General features: G+C 37.1%; 1 protein-coding gene and 1 non-coding gene across 2 annotated transcripts in view; both read left to right on the forward strand.

The window, feature by feature from the left end:
• Positions 1 to 21,330, forward strand: part of LOC126273263 (uncharacterized) — a 126,025-nt gene that overhangs the window by 16,426 nt on the left and 88,269 nt on the right. Inside the window, exon 2 of the mRNA XM_049976809.1 lies at positions 11,702 to 11,860. Within this exon, the coding sequence (XP_049832766.1) occupies positions 11,702 to 11,860 (159 nt within the window). The remainder of the gene's footprint in view (positions 1 to 11,701; positions 11,861 to 21,330) is intronic.
• Positions 4,121 to 4,195, forward strand: Trnat-ugu (transfer RNA threonine (anticodon UGU)). Its single transcript has one exon. It is a non-coding gene; the product is annotated as a tRNA-Thr (tRNA).

Here is a 21,330-nt window from a genome sequence, read left to right on the forward strand (position 1 = left end):
TATTCATCTTATATCCTCCTTTCAAGACCCTGTCCATTCCGTTCAACTGCTCTTCCAAGTCCTTTGCCGTCTCTGACAGAATTACAATGTCATCGGCGAACCTCAAAGTTTTTACTTCGTCTTCATGAATTTTAATACCTACTCCAAATTTTTCTTTTGTTTCCTTTACTGCTTGCTCAATATACAGATTGAATGACATCGGGGAGAGGCTACAACCCTGTCTCACTCCTTTCCCAACCACTGCTTCCCTTTCATGCCCCTCGACTCTTATGACGGCCATCTGGTTTCTGTACAAATTATAAATAGCCTTTCGCTCCCTGTATTTTACCCCTGCCACCTTTAGAATTTGAAAAAGAGTATTCCAGTCAACATTGTCAAAAGCTTTCTCTAAGTCTACAAATGCTAGAAACATAGGTTTGCCTTTTCTTAATCTTTCTTCTAAGATAAGTCGTAACGTCAGTATTGCCTCACGTGTTCCAACATTTCGACGGAATCCAAACTGATCCTCCCTGAGGTCTGTATCTACCAGTTTTTCCATTCGTCTGTAAAGAATTCGCGTTAGTATTTTGCAGCCGTGTCTTATTAAACTGATAGTTCGGTAATTTTCACATGTGTCAGCACCTGCTTTCTTTGGGATTGGAATTATTATATTCTTCTTGACGTCTGAGGGTATTTCGCCTGTCTCATACATCTTGCTCACCAGCTGGTAGAGTTTTGTCAGGACTGGTTGTCCCAAGGCCGTCAGTAGTTCTAATGGAATGTTGTCTACTCCGGGGTCTTTGTTTGGACTCAGGTCTTTCAGTGCTCTGTCAAACTCTTCACGCAGTATCGTATCTCCCATTTCGTCTTCATCTACATCCTCTTCCATTTCCATAATATTGTCCTCAAGTACATCGCCCTTGTATAAACCTTCTATATACTCCTTCCACCTTTCTGCCTTCCCATCTTTGCTTAGAACTGGGCTGCCATCTGAGCTCTTGATATTCATACACGTGGTTCTCTTCTCTCCAAAGGTCTCTTTAATTTTCCTGTAGCCAGTATCTATCTTACCCCTAGTGAGATAAGCTTCTACATCCTTACATTTGTCCTCTAGCCATCCCTGTTTAGCCATTTTGCACTTCCTGTCGATCTCATTTTTGAGACATTTGTATTCCTTTTTGCCTGCTTCATTTACTGCATTTTTATATTTTCTCCTTTCATCAATTAAATTCAATATTTCTTCTGTTACCCAAGGATTTCTAGCAGCCCTCGTCTTTGTACCTACTTTATCCTCTGCTGCCTTCACTACTACATCCCTCAGAGCTACCCATTCTTCTTCTACTGTATTTCTTTCCCCTATTCCTGTCAATTGTTCCCTTATGCTCTCACTGAAACTCTGTACAACCTCTGGTTCTTTCAGTTTATCCAGGTCCCATCTCCTTAATTTCCCACATTTAGCAGTTTCTTCAGTTTTAATCTACAGGTCATAACCAATAGATTGTGGTCAGAGTCCACATCTGCCCCTGTAAATGTCTTACAACTTAAAACCTGGTTCCTAAATCTCTGTCTTACCATTATATAATCTATCTGATACCTTTTAGTATCTCCAGGGTTCTTCCACGTATACAACCTTCTTTCATGATTCTTAAACCAAGTGTTAGCTATGATTAAGTTGTGCTCTGTGCAAAATTCTACTAGGCGGCTTCCTCTTTCATTTCTTAGCCCCAATCCATATTCACCTATTATGTTTCCTTCTCTCCCTTTTCCTACACTCGAATTCCAGTCACCCATTACTATTAAATTTTCGTCTCAATTCACTATCTGAATAATTTCTTTTATTTCATCGTACATTTCTTCAATTTCTTCATCATCTGCAGAGTACTACTGTAGTAGGTGTGGGCTTCGTATCTATCTTGGCCAGAATAATGCGTTCACTATGCTGTTTGTAGTAGCTTACCCGCATTCCTATTTTCCTATTAATTATTAAACCTACTCCTGCATTACCCCTATTTGATTTTGTGTTTATAACCCTGTAGTCACCTGACCAGAAGTCTTGTTCCTCCTGCCACCGAACTTCACTAATTCCCACTATATCTAACTTTAACCTATCCATTTCCCTTTTTAAATTTTCTAACCTACCTGCCCGATTAAGGGATCTGACATTCCACGCTCCGATCCGTAGAACGCCAGTTTTCTTTCTCCTGATAACGACATCCTCCTGAGTAGTCCCCGCCCGGAGATCCGAATGGGGGACTATTTTACCTCCGGAATATTTTACCCAAGAGCATGCCATCATCATTTAATCATACAGTAAAGCTGCATGTCCTAGGGAAAAATTACGGCTGTAGTTTCCCCTTGCTTTCAGCCGTTCGCAGTACCAGCACAGCAAGGCCGTTTTGGTTAATGTTGCAAGGCCAGATCAGTCAATCATCCAGACTGTTGCCCCTGCAACTACTGAAAAGGCTGCTGCCCCTCTTCAGGAACCACATGTTTGTCTGGCCTCTCAACAGATACCCCTCCGTGTGGTTGCACCTACGGTACGGCCATCTGTATCGCTGAGGCACGCAAGCCTCCCCACCAACAGCAAGGTCCATGGTTCATGGGGGGGGGGATCAAGTTATAATTTAGCAAAATAAATGCTGCCACCAAAATTTTTTATCACTTGCCCAATGATATAAAGTATGTGACAGGTAGCAGAATTAAATTTTGAAACAAGATGAAAAAGTTTATTCTTGACAACTCCTTCTATTCCACACAAGAATTTCTACTTTTGTAATGCGTAAAATTGTCATGGGTTGGAACTTCTCTCTCACTTGCAGATATATTTATTATTATTTTTCCATTATTGAAACTACTTTGTCCATGGTTCGTATGTACCCATCTTTTGGTTTTATAATATGAATGTAAAATGACTCATTTCACATCATTATGATTAATCGCATGAATGACGCAAGGAAAGGGAAACTAACTCAGTATTGCAGGTCAACAGTGAACATGTGAATTTGTTCAGTCAGAATTACGCAACTGTTGAGTGGTATAATGTTAGGGTACATGATTGTAATGGAAAGCAACAACACTGTTCCGTCCGTCTGTTCTGCCATGCTTCAACTATACTTGACTTTTAATCACTTTGTCTTGTGATCCAGATATAGGAATTAATGATGCACAGGTATAGTTATCATTAATGAGTGACAGAAATATGCTGACCTTGCCCTGTTTGCCCATCCAGTTAACTAATACCATATTAAAAATGTTCTCTTTCTGACTACAAAGACAAATGCTCTTGTATTCATTTAATTTAAGTGACCTAATCATCTCCCCAATTATGTTGTGCAATTAGTTACGTGTTCCATTGATCAACAGCACGGAAAAATCATTATGATTTGGAACGTGTCAGATGCACAAGAAATGCGCTCAGGAAACAAGGATTTTTACATTATAGTGTTATACCTAAATATTTCTACTATCTATCCCATTCTCTTAAATGGCACAAAATGCATATATCATATCTCCAGATTTATTTACTCATATTCAAGAATTCATCTATGGTATAGAAGGAGTTGTCAAGGAGATATGATTTCAATTTGTTTTTGAAATTATCACTGCTGTCTGTCAGACATTTTATTTCACCTGGTAATTTATCAAAAAGTGAAATGATAATTAAATGGACACCCTAGCTGCAAACAGGCATTGATGTACTTCATTAGGGACATGTTGAAAATGTGTGCCCCAACCAGGACTCGAACCCGAGATCTCCTGCTTACATGGCAGACGCTCTATCCATCTGAGCCACCGAGGGCACAGAGGATAGCGCGACTGCAGGGACTTATCCCTTGCACGCTCCCCGTGAGACCCACATTCCCAACATGTCCACACCACTACATTCGAGTGCACCTAAGAGATGTTTGCCCATCATACTCATTATTCGTGGCTGATTAATCTACCAAGTCCCTTACGAGTTCCGGCATAGTGTGTGCGCTCGCACAAGAAGGTCAATGGCCCGGAAGCCATATTTTAACTATACATGACGATAGTATCTGTTCCCGAAAGAAATCGAATGTAGTGGTGTGGACATGTTGGGAATGTGGGCCTCACGGGGAGCGTGCAAGAGATAAGTCCCTGCAGTCGCGCTATCCTCTGTGCCCTCGGTGGCTCAGATGGATAGAGCGTCTGCCATGTAAGCAGGAGATCCCAGGTTCGAGTCCCGGTCGGGGCACACATTTTCAACATGTCCCTAATGAAGTACATCAGTGCCTGTTTGCAGCTAGGGTGTCCATTTAATTATCATTTCATTTCTAGAAAAGCTGCATGGTCATCTACGGTAACTGTTCTTTCGGGAACAGATATTATTGTCATGTATAGAATTCAAAAAGTTTTATAGCAGCATATTTTACCCCTTTCCGTGCCAAAGATAGCTTAAGTAAAGGATAGTGTAGGTCTTTCTTTTTTTCTGCTATTGTATTCATGAATGTCACTGTCGATTTTAAATTGGTCCATGTTGTTGAGAAAACATTTCATTACTGATTGAATGTACTGTGAAGCAGTTGTAAGAATTCCTAACCTTTTTAACAGATGCCTGCAAGATGTGCGACTATGAACCCCACACATTATTCTAACTACTTTCTTTTGAGCAGTGAATACCTTTTGCCTAAGTGTTGAGTTGCTCTGAAATATTATTTCGTATGACATCAGAGAGTGGAAGTATGCAAAGGATGTTAGCTTACTAATTTCTACATCCTCAAAATTGGCAATTATTCTGATTGCAAAAGTTGCTGAACCTAGTGGCTTAAGGAGATTGGTGATGGAGTTCATGGAGACATTTCCTTAAACTGAGAAAACAATACGCAAACATCATATGGATTGTGCTTGTTGAGTAACCTTTACTTAAATGTGTATTGTGGGCTCAGGTTGTAGCCTGGGTCTTACATTTCTGAGCTTGATAATGCAAGAACAATAAATAACCTGTGTATGAGATTTGCACAGAATTGTTTGAACCTCTGGATTTAGCCTTCCATCTGGTTTCAAATCGGAGGACTGTTTGGTTTTCAAAACAACTCGGATATTAGTGATTACAGCCCATGAGTAAGACTAGTAGTCTTAAATACTTCAACCAAACATTTAAAGGAACTGAGGACAGCTTCTGAACGCAGGTGGCATTTTGGTGTTAATGTAAACCACAGCATTCAGCTGCTAGTTGCTGGCAGTCAATTTCACAACTAGGATGGTGTCCTGTGCTAGACTTATTGGTGAGAGGACAGTTGAGGTAAAACTGCCCTACCTGGCAGCTATTTTCTGGAATGCTTGTGTTAGCCATTAACCATCTAATATTGGAGGTCACAGTAACCAGCATACAAATACTTTGACCATATCAGGAGTTCCAGCACAACTGATCGCTCTCCCAACAAGAAAGGTGCCTTACACTGGGGCGAAGGTGTACTTTCAGCTGTTTCTGCAATGTTAAGACTATTAGGGTCTGTAGTTAGCTGCCCAGAAACCCATGAGGGCACCACTAGCCTATTCACTCATGGTTGAAGACAAAATAACAAGGTCATGTGCATTGGAAGGTGCACCACCATCAAAGATACCAGCTGGTGCCACAAGCACATTCCAGAACCATTGTTCTAGACACCCTTTCACCACTGTTGCTGAGGGCTGCAGCAAGAAACCTTTTGACCTTGGTATGACATAGATGGTGACCAGGAAAAGATAGCCACTCAGACTGGCAACATGAATGTGCATTTCGTGGGACTGTTTCAGTGTCACGGTCGGCCTCATCTTAATACAGCCACCAGGCGTAATAATATGAGACATAGGGGTGCGCTGATGACAGAAGGCATGGGTCACATTTCAGTGGTGTCGGTGGAGTCTATCAGCAGGACGGGTTTCACTAGACATGGTCTGCACCTCAACAGGTACAGGAAGGGGAGGTTGGCAAAGCTTATAGGTGACAGCATAGGTGGGGGTGGTGGGATCACTCATGGGAATATTCCTGTAGTAGTGGGTGTTAGAGCTGCACCTTTTTTAGATTGAAGTTAGATGATAGCTATTCCTACTTAAGGGGAGTCTCTCTAACAAAGGAACCATTTTCGACAAAGCTTAGGTATCCAAGTAATGAGGGAATTGGTATATTTCGTCAAAATATACAAGGTATTAGAGATAAAGTTAGTGAACTGCTTCACTTCTTAAATAAGGAGATAATTCAGATTCTTCCTTTACCAGGATACAGGTTGGCTGGCAGCTTTTCTAGGAGCTCTTTGCGGTATGGTGGAGTAGCTATGTATATGTAAAATGGCATCCCATTTGAGTCAATTGATGTTTCAAAGTACTGCACTGAAAAGGTGTTTGAATGTTGTGCAGGTGTAGTTAAATTTAGTGGAGCTGAACTTCTGTTGTTATTTATAGATCCCCAGACTCCAATTTCACAACATTTTTGCTAAAGCTAGAGGAGGTTCTTGGTTCACTTTATAGGAAGTACAAAAAGTTTGTTATATGTGGTGACTTCAATATTAATTGTATAAGCGATTGTGCAAAGAAAAGGATGCTGGTAGACCATCTTAATTCATATAATCTTATGCAAACTGTATTCTTTCCAACGAGAATGCAAGGGAACAGAACAACCATAGACAACATTTTTGTTCATTCGTCATTACTAGAAGGGCATTCTGTTAGCAAAAAGGTGAATGGCCTTTCAGATCATGATGCATAAATTTTAACTCTAAAAGATTTTTGTGCTGCAACATATGTTAAATATAGATATCAACTTTTTAGGAAAGCTAATCCAGTTGCTGTAGAACCTTTGTAAATCTTATCAAGGAACAAGAATGGCAAGATGTTTACAGTCCTGATACAGTAGACGATAAATGTAATGCTTTCCTCAATACTTTTCCCGTGATCTTTGAAAGTTGCTTTCCGTTAGAATGTTCAAAACAAGGTACTAGCACAAACAGGCAGCCTAGGTGGCTGACTAGAGGGATAAGAATATCTTGTGGAACAAAGTGGCAATTATATCAAAACATTAGAAACAGTCAAAATCCAAATGCAGCAGCTCATTACTAACAGTATTGTAAGGTGCTTAAAATTTTCATTAGGAAGGCAAAAAGTATGTGGTATGCAGATAGAATAGCTAAGTCTCAGGATAAAATTAAAATCATATGGTCAGCCGTAAAGGAAGGGGCTGGTCTGCAGAGACAGGTAGAGGATATAGAATCAGTGCGTAGTGGGAATGTCCGTGTTACTGATAAGTCGCATATATGTACAGTTTTTAATAATCACTTTCTGAATATAGCAGGTGAACTAAATAGAAACCTGGTCCCAACAGGGAATCATATAGTGCTCTTAGAAAAAAAGTGTTCCAAGACTGTTACCTGAAATGCTCCTCCATGATACTGACAAGAGGGAGATTGAGTTAATAATCAAATCACTAAAGACCAAGAACTCTCATGGATATGACGGGGTATGTAGCAGAATACTGAAGTATTGTTCTATATATGTTAGCCCAGTACTTAGCCATATCTGTAACTTTTCCTTTAGGAGTGGTTGATTTCCTGACTGATTAAAGTACTCGGTAGTGGAGCCACTTTATAAAAAGCGAGACAGGGGTAATGTTGACAATTTTAGACCTATTTCTATGCCATCGGTGTTTGCTAAAGTTATCAAGAAGGTTGTATATGCAAGGTTACTGTAGCATTTAGATTCACATAATTTGCTGTCAAATGTACAGTTTGGTTTTAGAAATGGTTTAACAACTGAAAATGCTATATTCTCTTTTCTCTGTGAGGTTTTGGATGGATTAAATAAAAGGTTGTGAACGCTAGGTGTTTTCTTCGATTTAATGAAGGCTTTTGACTGTGTTGACCACAAAATATTACAGCAGAAGTTGGACTATTCTGGACTAAGGGGAGTAGCTTACAGTTGCTTCGCCTCGTACTTTGAGAACAGAAAGAATAAGGTAATTCTCTGCAATATTGAGAGTGGTAGTGATGTTCAGTCCCAGTGGAGCACTGTTAAGTGGGGCGTTCCCCAAGGGTTGATGCTGGGGCCACTGCTGTTTCTTATTTATATAAATGATATGCCTTCTAGTATTACAGGCAATTCAAAATTATTTCTGTTTGCTGATGATAACAGCTTGGTAGTGAAGCTTGTGTGTAATATTGAAACAGTATCAACTAATGTAGTTCATGAAATAAGTTTGTGGCTTGTGGAAAATAATTTGATGCTAAATCACACTAAGACTCAGTTTTTACAGTTTCTAACTCACAATACAATAAGAACCGATATTTTGATCAGACAGAATGGGCATATTATAAGCGTGACGGAACAGTTAAAGTTCCTAGATGTTCGGATAGTTAGTAAGCTGTTGTGGAAGGCCCATGTTCAGAAACTAAATGCTGTTTTATTTACCATTAGAACAGTATCTGAAATAAGTGACAGTTCAACACGAAAAGTAGTCTACTTCGCATATTTTCATATGTTTATGTCATATGGGTTTTTTTGGGAGGGGGGGTAGGTGGGTAATTCTTCTGATTCAGAAATAGTATTTTTGGCTCAGAAACGGGCTGTTCGAGCTACACGTGGTAAAAGTTCGAAAACCTCTTGTCGACCCCTATTCAATAGTCTGGGAATTCTGACATTGCCCTCACAGTATATATTTTCTTTAATGTCGTTTGTTGTTAGCAGTATTAGCTTATTCCCAAGAGTTAGCAGCTTTCACTTTGTTAATACTAGGCAGAAATCAAATGTGCATGTGGAATGCACTTCCTTGACTCTTGTACAGAAAGGAGTGCAGTATTTTGCTGCATCCATTTTCAATAAGCTACCACAAGAACTCACAAGTCTTAGCAGTAGCCCAAACACTTTTAAGTCTAAACTGAAGAGTTTCCTCATGGCTCACTCCTTCTATTCTGTTGAGGCGCTCCTGGAAGAGCTGAAAAATTAAGCAAATTCCAGTGTTACATTGTTGATTTTCTTTATTTAAACTTACGACTTGTCGCCTGAATATGTTTTTTATATTTCATTTTATATGTTTCTACTGTCGTGTTATAATTTCATGTATTGACTCGTTCCATGACCATGGAGACTTCTCCTTAATTTGGTCCCACAGAACAATGAACAAATAAATAAATAAATAAAAATAAAACTGCTTAAAGTTATTTGAAGGCAATGGCCATTTCTTTTTGATTCTCTTTCAGTATGAGTCTGTGATTAGTTAGTTCTAGTATGTGTGTCTCAGTTTTTAATAGTGTCTTACACTGTCTTATGATCCATTCATACTCCTTTGAAAAAAGCTTTGTGTTCTGCCTTACGGCAGGTCTTGTCATGGGGGGAGCCTCATCAGAGAGGTCCACCACATTAGCATCTAGGGAAGTGATTCCAGTGGTGGTTTCCCATTGCCTTCCAGTGATGATGATTAAATGATAATGACCACAACATCCGGTTCCTGAGCGGAGAAAATCTCCGACCCAGTGGGGAATCAAACCCAGGCCCCTTGGCATGACAGACCGCCACTTTGACCACTCAGCTATCAGGGTGGACCTTTGAAGCTCATAATTATTTTCTGTTTATATGATGTGTTAGATGCTTTTTTATAAGCCCTTCTAATTAATTTCAGAGTTCTAAGATTTTAGTTGAGGCTTTCCATTATTGCCTGGTGAAGCAGTCTGTGATTAAAATTCTACTGATCAATATGGATGGCATATAAATATTTATATAGAATAAGCAACAAGGCAATACATTCAGGAGGAGCAAGATCCAAATTCCCGTTCAACCTATGGTCAGATTTTTTTATTGTTTTCCCTCAAACAGATTGAGGCAAACATAAGTTGTTTCCTATGCCAAGAGAGTGCTGATTTCCTTCTGCATCCAGTTCCTACCTGATGTTGCACAGATAACCAGAAAACATTGGTAATCCAAACTAACTCAGTTACAAAATTACACTTAAAACACATTGTATTTTGTGTAACTTGCTTTCAATTTAATTTAGAGAAATAATATCAATTTCTTCTGCTTCTGTTTTTCATACACTTTCATGACATTCTCTCTCTGTTACTGGAGATTCAAAACAAGGGTAAAGTTGAACAGATATTATCCTTCTTACTTTGATAACTGATCAATGGAATTCGGTACCTCAGTATGAGTATGCTTGATAATGGGTTCCTCAATTGTGTCACTACAGAAGGGTCCCCACATGTATCTGAAAATTTAACGGAAAACAATGGAAAAAATACTTCAGAGATGCCCAACAGTGGGATGGGGGTCTGCATTGTCTTCCAGTGGTAAAGTGAGTCACATTCATAATAGAGAATACTAAACAAAAATGTTCACTCTACTTATGATAGAATATTTCGGAACTTGTTTCTATTTTTCCAAAAACTGTGGAATTGTGCTTGGACAATCTGCAAGTGGGATGATCTGCATTCATGTAATTGGGAACATGCTGTGTTTATGAAAATAGTGTATTGTTTTTTTTAATTTTATCTCAATAGTAGCTGGGTTTATATGACTGCTACTGAAGCAGTGGGAAGTCCTTCTGTGGCTGAATGTGGTATGACTGCCCCCGCTCATGCACTTCTGGTTCATCAGTAGTCACAGAAGTCTTCATTCAGTTAGCGAGGTGCAGCAGCTGTATCAGACTCATTTGTTACGAGATATTCAATACATTGCCGGAGATGGGTAGGCTCTCAGGTACCCACATCTGCGAGTGCAGTTAGTCATCAAATGCCAGTCAACACACACAGTGTAGTGATAATGGTGCATTGGATATGAGAAGTGGAAGGCCACAGTCAAAGCAGCAGTACCAGGCTGGTGGCATCGTAAAGTGCTGTGCCAGACTTCAGCTGAGAACTGTCGCAGTGAGAACTGTCGCAGTGGTGATTAGTTACTGCACAGACACAGAGGTCTGGTGGTGTGATGGCTAGCTGGGCATGTATAAATATCACCTTAACAACTTTTGCTGCTTTTGTTGTAATACTGTCACAATATATGCAGCAGCTAGTGTGCCGGCAGTGTTGTCAGCTGTGAGGAAATTTAATTTACTAGTGGTTGTACTTTTGCACTTTAACACCTCTCACCAGTAGATGTGCGTAAAAAATCTGATTTAAATTTGCTAGTCTGCTGTAGTGAAATTAGTGTTCAAAAGGACTATTGGCACAATCTCATTATAAACAATCTGAAATGTCAGACTGTAAAGTGTGTTACGTTTCACTTAATATAAATTAAGAAAAATTAATGAAATTGAGCGTTGTCTGTAAAATGTAGTGCTTAGTACAGTTGACAAGCCGTTGCACCACCAGAGTTCTTTTCTTCATTTCTGGTGTTAGTAAAAAGGAAACTATTGATATAAAATTTTTAAATGTTTCTAAGAACTAAAGGATGGTGAAAAATATAGTGCAAAAAAGGAAAATACCTTAATTTCATAAGTGTAAGGAAGTAATGTGCAAACATGCGCACTTGTGTCCTTCTTTCAGATTTGAAGTGAGCATTTAAATGTAATGTTGCCTTTCATACTTAGAAAATTAAATAATTTGTTCTTGCACATTGTCATCTCTGTTCTCCTGACCAGTTAATATAGTTAGAGTAATAATTACTGTTTCATGCCAAATGGAATCACTGTATCCTCATCTGATTAAATAATTGTTAAAGCAGTTGTGTTTGCTTCCCGTAGAGATATCGTGTTCATGCTGATATGTTTAGAACAGTAAGACTGTAGTACACTTTTATTTTTCAGACAATATTACAGCGACAGTTGGGTATGCATCCATTGATTGTACTGAAGGATATGCAGTTTTCTGTTCTGAAGTCTCTCATAGAATTTATGTATTGTGGAGAGACAAGTGTCACTGAAGATAACCTTGGCCCACTTCTTCAGGCAGCAAAATTTTTCCAGGTATCTGGTATTTAGAAGAAGTGATATTTATTTAAATTGGTCTTACATTTCACAGAATTGTTAGCTTTAGCATTTAAGAATGCTTCCTCATTTTTGAATATGCTGCACGTGTATACAGTGCTAAATCTTTTATCTTTGCCATAAATGAAAAGATTTACATTAAAATTGTCAGTTACATCACAGATGATCGTCAGCTTTTGCTGCACTTTCTACATTTCCAGGCCATATCTCCACCAAAGTAAAATTGGTAACGTCAACACTTCAGTAAACAATTAAACTTTTTGCACTTTTTAAACTCTGTGATTGTGAAATCATATCACACGATCTAAGTCACATGGAAATCTATTTCCAATTGTTTCAACACATTTATGATAATCGCTCCAAGGGAAGTGGAGTTATTAACTGATCTAGGTATGTTTCGACCAGTTGAATCAATTGCCATTTATTGCATCACGTGATAAAAAATGCAACCTTTGTAGAATAGAAGGGAATCACGAAATCACTTGGAAATGTTAGGAATTACGTAAATACTGGGTTCCAATTTGCAAAATGTTTAAATTTTTATTCCTTAAAAATGGCTTTCTCGTAAGATTGGGATTCATTAAAGCAGGGAGAAATAACTGTAGTGGTGGTACCATCTTCAACTCTCCACATTAATCCATCATGGGATCTTCATGTCTGCATAACTATTACAACCTTCATTAGTTTGTTCCTACATATTGTAGCTATGCCATGGTCTTTCTGTAAGTGTTAAACTGTCACCCTCTCTTCCTTCAATTACCAAATCGGTGATTTGCTGATGCCTCATCCTATGAATCAGTTGTTTCCTTTAATCAAGTTGTCATACATTTCATTTTTTTGCAGTTTGTTTCAGTAACTTCTCAGAAGTTATCCAACTTTCAACCTATCATGCAAATCATGAAGTTTTAATTTATTTCCTCTGAACTTTCGAAAATTCTCCATGATTTCCTGTTCTGATCACCCATTGTACAGATTGAATAACATCTGGGATAGGCTATAAACCAGCCTCACTCCCATCTCAACTTTTGCTTCCCTTTCATGTCCATTCACTTTTATTTACTACAGTATGGTTTCTGTAAAAGTTGCAGTTCATGCACTTATTTGCCACCTTCAAAATTCAAAGAGTGTATTTTAGTGAGTATTGACAAAAGTTGTTCTATGTCTACCTATTCTCCCTTTTTTTCAGTTTTATTTTCTAAGATAAGTCGTAGGATCAGTACTTTCTCACATTTTCATACATTTCATTGGAACCCAAACGGCTATTTCATGAGATGGATCCTCTCGTATACATCTTTCTGTAAATAGCTTGTGTCATTATTTTGCAACTGTGGCTTCCTAAACTGCTGCTTCAGTAATATTCATTCCAGCCCTCTTTGGAAGTTGGAATATTACCTTATCCTTTATGTTTGAGGGTATATAATCTGTAATTACTGCTACCAGTCACAAAATTTGTTAACTTATGTATTACTTATATATTGTGCGACATGTTTGAAGGGAATACCTCATCATCAGGCTAAATGGCATTACAAAAACAATTTCATAATAAGATCCTACAGATGTTACACAGTCTTTTCATAAAGGTTGTGGTTATCCTGTGGAAGAAAAGAAAACCTAGTAAGAGGCGATGTCACTTTGTAAGCTGGACTGATGTTTGCATGAAAATGTTTTTTAACACTCACTCACTTTGTTCTTATAGTGCAGCAGTCTCGTAATGAGCTGAGCTGTTTCCATTTCTGTGGCTCTCATGGCTTTCTTGATCACTGTTCACAAATTTTCACAAACGTACCAGTAACTTGGAAAACACGATCACAAAAACAAATCTGTGGTGCAGTGTACAAGATGGTGGTCAAAATACAGCTGGTTTCGATTTGATTATCAATCTGTTGATCTACGTGGTGTCAGATGTTTACAATTCTTCTGCACATCTTGTTATTGTATTACAGGTGTAGGTTGACAAAATACATTACAAATTGAGCACCTGTTACAAAATTATTGTACAAATGATGATATAAACTATTTATTTTACATATTTAAGCATTTTTTGGGCTAGAGTGAAATGACTGTGATGTTATGTATATTTTAGTCTAAAAGTACTGTAGTGAAATTAGAAAAGAAATTTGAATTTTTGAAGTCTGTCATTTCATTCAGGATCTCATTATCCCCCATGTGCCCATGGAGGAATATTTTCATTTCTTCCAAGATGTCCATTTTCCAGCTGTTTTCTAAATTATTTATTACTTTGAGATCGTTGTCTCTTGTAACATTGTGTCCTGTTTCATTTATGTGTTTCAATATAGCTGCTTTATTCGGTTTGCCAAGTCTGAAACATCAATGTGTTCTTTAAAGTGGGTTTTAAATTTTCTTCCCGTTTGGCCAATGTAATATTTGGTGCAAAGACTGCATGTAATTCTGTAAATTCCTGATTTGTTCAGTTTCTCTGTGGGATGTGAGATGTCATGTATCAGTTTCTTTTTTAAGTTGTTGTTGGCAAAGGTGAGCCTGATGCCTTTTCTTCTTCTTCTTCTTCTTCTTCTTCTCTCTCTCTCTCTCTCTCTCTCTCTCTCTCTCTCTCTCTCTCTCTCTCTCTTTTCACCGCTTGTCTATTTTGTCTGATATGACACCTAAAATATGTTAACATTATATACTTGGGTTTTTGGATGTTGTGTGAGGAAGCTGTGTACCAATGTTTGTTGTTATTTTTAGATGTGTGTTGTAATAGTGTGTGTGTATTTCATGTTCATGATAGCCATTATTATGTGCAATGTGTTTGCATTTCTGTCTCATAGTTGACAACATTAAGTGGGAATTTCTGTGTTCTGGTTAAGAAGGATCTGAATGCAGCTTGTTTATGTGAGTTGGGATGTGTGGAAGATTTATTAATGACTGTGTCTATGTATGTTGGTTTTCTGTGTACATTGATATTTAGGGTTTGGTCTGTTAGTTATTGCCATGTCTAGAAAATTAATTTTGTTATCTTTCTCGTGTTCTATGGTGAACTGGATGTTGTTATAGTCAGAATGGCTTCAAATTCTTATATAATCTGCCTTACATTTCTTGCATGGTTTTGTCATGATTGGTTCTCCCAAGGATGTTATAATTTCAAAGTAATATTGTCTACTCCATGTGTTCTTGTATTGATTTATGTCTTTCAGTGCTGTGTGAAATTCCTCTCACAGTATCATATCTCCTGCCTACTTCCTCTTCACTTTCCATAATACTGTTTCCTTTGCCCAGCCTTGCAATATATTACTTCCTTTTTTCAGCATTCCCTTACTTGATTAGCACTGGCTAATTCTAAATATTCCCCATGTTCTCAAATTTGTCCTCCTCATCTTTTTCCTACCATTGAATTCCAGTCACTTAACATAACTAAATTTTTGTCTCCCGTAAGGAACTGAATAATTAATTTTATCTCATCATACATTCTTTCTGTCCCTGCGTCATCTTCTGATTCAGTAAGTACATGCACTAGAACTACTGTAGTGGGTGTTGGTTTTGTGTCTATCTTAGCTACCTATAATGCATCCACTGTAGTGTTCGTAATCATTAATGCACATTCGTGTTTTTTATTCAGTATTAGACCTACTTGTTCAGTTTTGTGTTGATAACACTGTACTAACCTAATCAGAAATCCTGTTCCTGCCACTACAGACTCACCATTTCTGAAAAGGGGAAGCATTATTTTCAACATGTGCTGTGGCAATAGTCTAGATCTGGGACAGTCAACCTTTTTTCCCACCACCCACTTTTGCATCTCTTTTAGTAATAAAATTATCTAACACCCACTGCTTTCATAGTAAGGGCGATCTGTAAGCAACAAATTAGCTTTACTTGCTTCAATTTATAAAGTAAATTTACAGTGATTAAAGAATATAATAATAAACACTAAACAAATACTTTGTCAAAATTTTACGAAAACCTGTTGCAAATATTTTAAAAACTGCTACCACCTACCATGAAACCTGGAATGTCAACCAATGTGTGGTAGGGACAAGGTTGAATATCTGTGGTCTAGGTGATGTGGGCTTGTAATATTGCCAAGTATGGTTCTGTGAACACTTGAAAGCAAAGTAAAACTACAATTGTTTTATTTCCAAAGGTCATTGAGTATTTACTGCATAGTTTGATAATGAAGATGATGATATCCTTTATGGTAAAATATTAGTGAGGTAAAATAGTCTCCTATTCTGATCTCCTGGTGGATACTGCACAAGAGGACGTTGTCAACAGAAAAAAACAAATCTGACATTCTACAGGCCAGAGCATGAAGTAGTAGATTCCGTAATGAAATAGGTAGGGTAGAAAATGTGAAGAGGGAAATCAATATTTTGAAGTGAGCAATAGTGGGAATTAGTGAAGTTGAATTGCAGGAAGAACAGGATTTCTGGTCACGTGAATACAGTTTTTTTTCCTATTGCAGATTTTGAAACACACAAATTAGTGTGTGTATTTGGAGGGGGAGGGGTGGGGGGAGGGATTGAGACGGGGGGGGGGGGGGGTTTGAAGGTTTTCCCTACCGGCAATACAATTGGCACAACAGATATATCAAATATTGCTATCATTGACTCACCAGAGATGGATAGGAGATGAATAGTTCCGTACATTCATGGAGAAGACACAAGGTACATTGTCTTTTTCCTTTGTTTCTTTTTATCAGTGAAGTTCGTCTATCTCTCTATATCCGGATCCTGCTCCAGCTACTGCCAGGTATTGGTGCTGTGAAGTTCGTAACCTTTGATAATAGACAGTAATCAAAAGTTTTGGAGGACAGTAGAGCTATCTCCACTGGTACATCTGTACATGATCAAGCTGCGATAATTATTTCATGTTGTACTCTGTCAGTTCCTTATTCTGTGGTTAGTCATTCAAGAGGAGAATGTATTCCCATGTAACCTCTATGTTTTAAAATAAAATTCAATGAATAATAAAAGATTTAAAATGGAAAAACTAAAACACAGTTTCATTGGTTCTCGGGCAGGTGTACTGTCAAATTATTTGTTGGATCTTCGGCAGAAATTAAATATTCTTACATTCATATCTGGATGCTGGTTCTCTAGCATTCCGCTTTTAGCAAAGAAAATGTTCTTGCGTGCTGATTGTGTTGTGTAATGGCTTGCTCACCCGTTCTCTTTCTCATCTGGAAAGACTTGTGCGATGGCTGTTAGTGACATGTTGCCAGTTTTCTTATGTCCTTTATTGGAAACATTACTCTGTGTTCAGGACCATTTCAAGTTAAGTGATCTATGGGCTTCAGCTTGACTCTTTACAATGTTTTTGAAAAAATTGAGCATTTGTCAGTGTGTTGTCAGGATGTTAGAAAATTAGTGAAAATCAATTTTACTAAAACTTGTCAGCATCTGAAGATATAAAATTTTGTCTATTTTTAGCACCATATATCTCAAAACTGACACCTGTGATTTTTATAATTGTTAACACTACTGAATAAAGTACATCAAAGGCTATTGATTACAAACATTTTCATTGTGGTTAAGGTGTAAAAATTTGCCGTAAATGTTGAGTTTTTCATTGCATTTAAATATAGTTGTGTAGTTCAGTCATGAATAAAATTAGCATTGCCTAATTCTTTCTCAAAATGTGCTTTAACCAGCATTGCCTCACAGTTGTGTTGCTGGATTGAATTCTACTAAACAAAGAGTTCCGAATTCCAAGACAGTTGCTCTGCTTTTTTAGTGGCTTGAAACTAATTGTTACAGAAGTAGTGAATTTGTGAAATGGAGATAAAAGCCTGTCAATTTAATCCATTCAATATTGAAATTGTTAGCAATTCTATGTGTCATTTACCATGTACAAATTCTGTAAAGGTCCCAAAGCTATTAACGAATTTTGTTTAGAAGGTAATCAGTTGGTAAACTGACAAATGGTGAGGATGTTTAGATATACTTGCAGCAGAAAGTGCTGTTCTCACAAACATGAATGATTGTGTTGTAATCTGTTTGGAAAAAATCATAAAATGTGAAAATGTCTTAAAATTCCTTAATGATTGATTTGCTAAAATTTTGATAAAAGACAATATAAAACCAGGTAAAAATGTGTGCCTCTTCCCGGTACACAAAAATGACTTTGGTTGGAGTGACTTGACTTTTCCACAAAGAAAGATGTTTATGCCATCTTGATCAAATGAAACTGATAAAGACTAGTATTTATCAAGATCTAAATACAAGTGCATCAGCTGCTGTAATATTATCACAGAAATTTTGAAAAATTGGTTCGAGGTATAAAAAAAAAAGCTATGTGAAGCAAAAGATGCATCAGGTTGAAAATGCAATTATTAAGAAAATTGCAACAATTTGGTAGACTGCCCTATTGTATTGGACCAACATGGTGCATGCAAATGTAATGGCCTAATTATTTAGTTTATAAAAAGCTGATAAAATAAATAAAACAAAAGTAAAATACATCCAGTCACCCAGGAAATATTCACATACATCTTCATTCCTCAGAGTTAGTTCATTAATATAAGACTGTGGAAGAATTTTGTACTTGACAAAGAATGACGAAAGTAGCGAGAAATTCAAAGATGGAAAAAATGAAACTATCACATCCTAAACCAAGCTAGGTTAAGAAGTGTCCAGGAAACGTAAGGCAAAACATTACTGAGTTCTTTGGAAACAAGAATTCAGTCAAATTTGTGTGCAAAAGAAGCTTTTGTTTCCATTTGCTTAGATGGAGGAAAGGTTCATGAGCAAGAGTAGATGCTACTGAGTAATTTGGGGGAAATGTTCGTTGCTTATTGAAACAAACATAATCTTTAAGTCATATTTTCAAAATTTTGTAAAATATTTCTCAAATGGTGCGCAGCAGATCTGGACTGTGACACATCCTGACAGCCCTTAACTTCAGTGATCTTACAGGAACTGGCACTCCCACTGTGGCATAGCCATTGGCAATTATAAAATAGATGTGATAATTGTAAGGTACATACTTTAGAGCTTATAATGTAGAGAATACACTTGTTGGACAATTCGTAATTCTCTTAACTTACTGACAGGTACACAAAGTAGTGACAAATTCAGTTTCTAGCACCTTTTAACAATTATCTATTCATTGAAAGTATGGGAAAGTTTTTTGCAACAAATTGTATTCTCGAAGGAGGACTGTGCAATTGGCATATCTTTCTGATCTTCACTTACATTATATCTATATTCTATGCAAAGCATATTGTCAGTATAGCAGTTATAGGATGGCAGTGGAAGAAAAAAAAAAGTGGATCTTACGAAACTTGCTATAGTACCTATGCCAAGTTACAATAGAGCTGAAACTTGGCAGAAGTTCATTCAAGTTTGTTAAGTACGTTCTGTATGAATTTTTACAAAAATTAAAGATAATTGAGTTGGAAACATTTTCCGTACTGAACTACTTGACAGGGAATGACCCTGTGGCTATTTCCCATTATATAATTAGCCTTGCATTTTGGCTTTCAGGATTGCCCTTGTAGATGATAGTAGCTAGGCAGCCGTATGATGTGTATCCATAAAATACCATCTCTTTTGAAATTTGATTAATTAAGTGGATCAGTGTGTTAATTTTATAGAATATCATCCAAAGTCTTGTTTATTAAGTACAGCTCTCTGTAATCTGTAAGCACAAAGTATGTTTGGAATCACTCATATATAAATGTGTTTGTTGCTTTTTGTTCATACTTTGTGTATAAAGCATGTCTTACACTGTTTCATTTATATATCTGTCTTTACATTGTTGTGAAACATTCTTGGTAATTGATGTGAAGATACTACCTTCTGAATGAATGAAAAACTGTTGTTCTTATTTATTTTTAACAGTATTAGATTCTCCTCTTTTTCTGATATTGAGCAGAAATATGATGCAAAAAGTCTGAATAAGTTTTGTGCATCAGCATAGTATTTTTTATACAGGAGGACCAGTATTTATTTTGGTTACTGAGTGAATTTAAAAATGAATGTTGTGGTAAGTCAAGCCACTTTGTAAAGCACCCTTGTTTCACCTGGGTTGATTATCATATTTTTTTATGAAAAGGATTACTGTGAGGCAAAGACAAAATGTTAGGAAAGATTAAAATATTGTTGACATAATAGATGAGCACTAGTATTGTTTTTGAATTTGTGACAAGAATGAAGGCAAAACCCAGGTACAGGGTGACATTTACAGAAATGTAATGATACTACAGCAGTGTGATATTCCAAAGTGCAGAAAGTCTAATATCAACCAGTTTCTGTATTGCAACAAATTAACAGCCATCGGAGTGGAATTCATAGGAAATACACAAGTATAGTAGGCAGTGAAGGGCTAAAGCTGTGGCTTCAAAAGTTGCCATTGGAAGTGTGAACTTCTCTGGAGAGATTTTATCAGGGTGAACAGTTCTGGTAATTTTGAGTACTGGTGTAGTTCAAAGAAAAGACTGAATGAATCTATCAAAATGGCAATAATCACAGTTCCCCACATCATTATCTAAGTGTAAGCTAGTGAGTAGTATGTGGCATCATTCCAATTTTGATAAATAAAAAGTAAATGTTAGAAGTGTTTTATTTGCCCAGGTAGAAACACCTCGGATTTAAGGAGCATATCATAACCCATCAAGGGGCAACACAAGAATGCACATTTTTTTTGTGTTAGCGTGCGCGCGTACACACACACACACACACACACACACACACACACACACACACACACACACACAAAATCATACATTTGTTATACACTGGAATTTAATTTTCCATTTATTCATATAACAATGATGACATCTGTAAATTCTTTCATTTTGTCACATTTCAGAGAATACTGCATTTATTTATTCACACATTCATACTGTGTATCCCATGAATCCCATAATGATTGTCAGTGTTTAGGGATATTAACCAAGTCAAATTACACATTAATTGGCAGAAGCAGACACTACCGTCAGCTTCTGCAACTCCAACTATCAACTGATGGTAACCAATGTTAATCTATGTGCATAGAAGACTATAAATTAATTATAGTAGCTACTGTGAAAAAGTCACAGCTCTTCCTCTACTAGTCTGGTGTATCTTAACAAATGAAACTAAACATGCAATATTATATGGAACAATTAAATGTCTGTATGCAGGTAAAGTCAAAGCTTATTAAAAATGAACATCAGTGTTGACTGTAATATACATTCTATGTAATTTTGAAATTTTCTCTCGTGACGTTATCTTTATGTTAAGTGTGCATACTTTGTGTGGATACAATATCATTACAGAATTTCAAGAAAAAAAGAATGTTTAATTATGTTAATGCATTGGCCTCAAGTCACTGTAGTTTATAATAATGCCAGTAATAGAATATATTGGCTTCACTACGTTGCAACAGTCTTTAGACTTTAAATTGGTGATGAATGACAGTAAAATTCTAAACTGGCCAGTATGTTTCTCTAAAACACTTTTAATTAGCTGATTGTTTGAAACTGTCTTCCAGACATTGGATTTTGAAAT

Source organism: Schistocerca gregaria, chromosome 1, assembly GCF_023897955.1.
Source record: "Schistocerca gregaria isolate iqSchGreg1 chromosome 1, iqSchGreg1.2, whole genome shotgun sequence".
Taxonomy (NCBI): domain Eukaryota; kingdom Metazoa; phylum Arthropoda; class Insecta; order Orthoptera; family Acrididae; genus Schistocerca; species Schistocerca gregaria.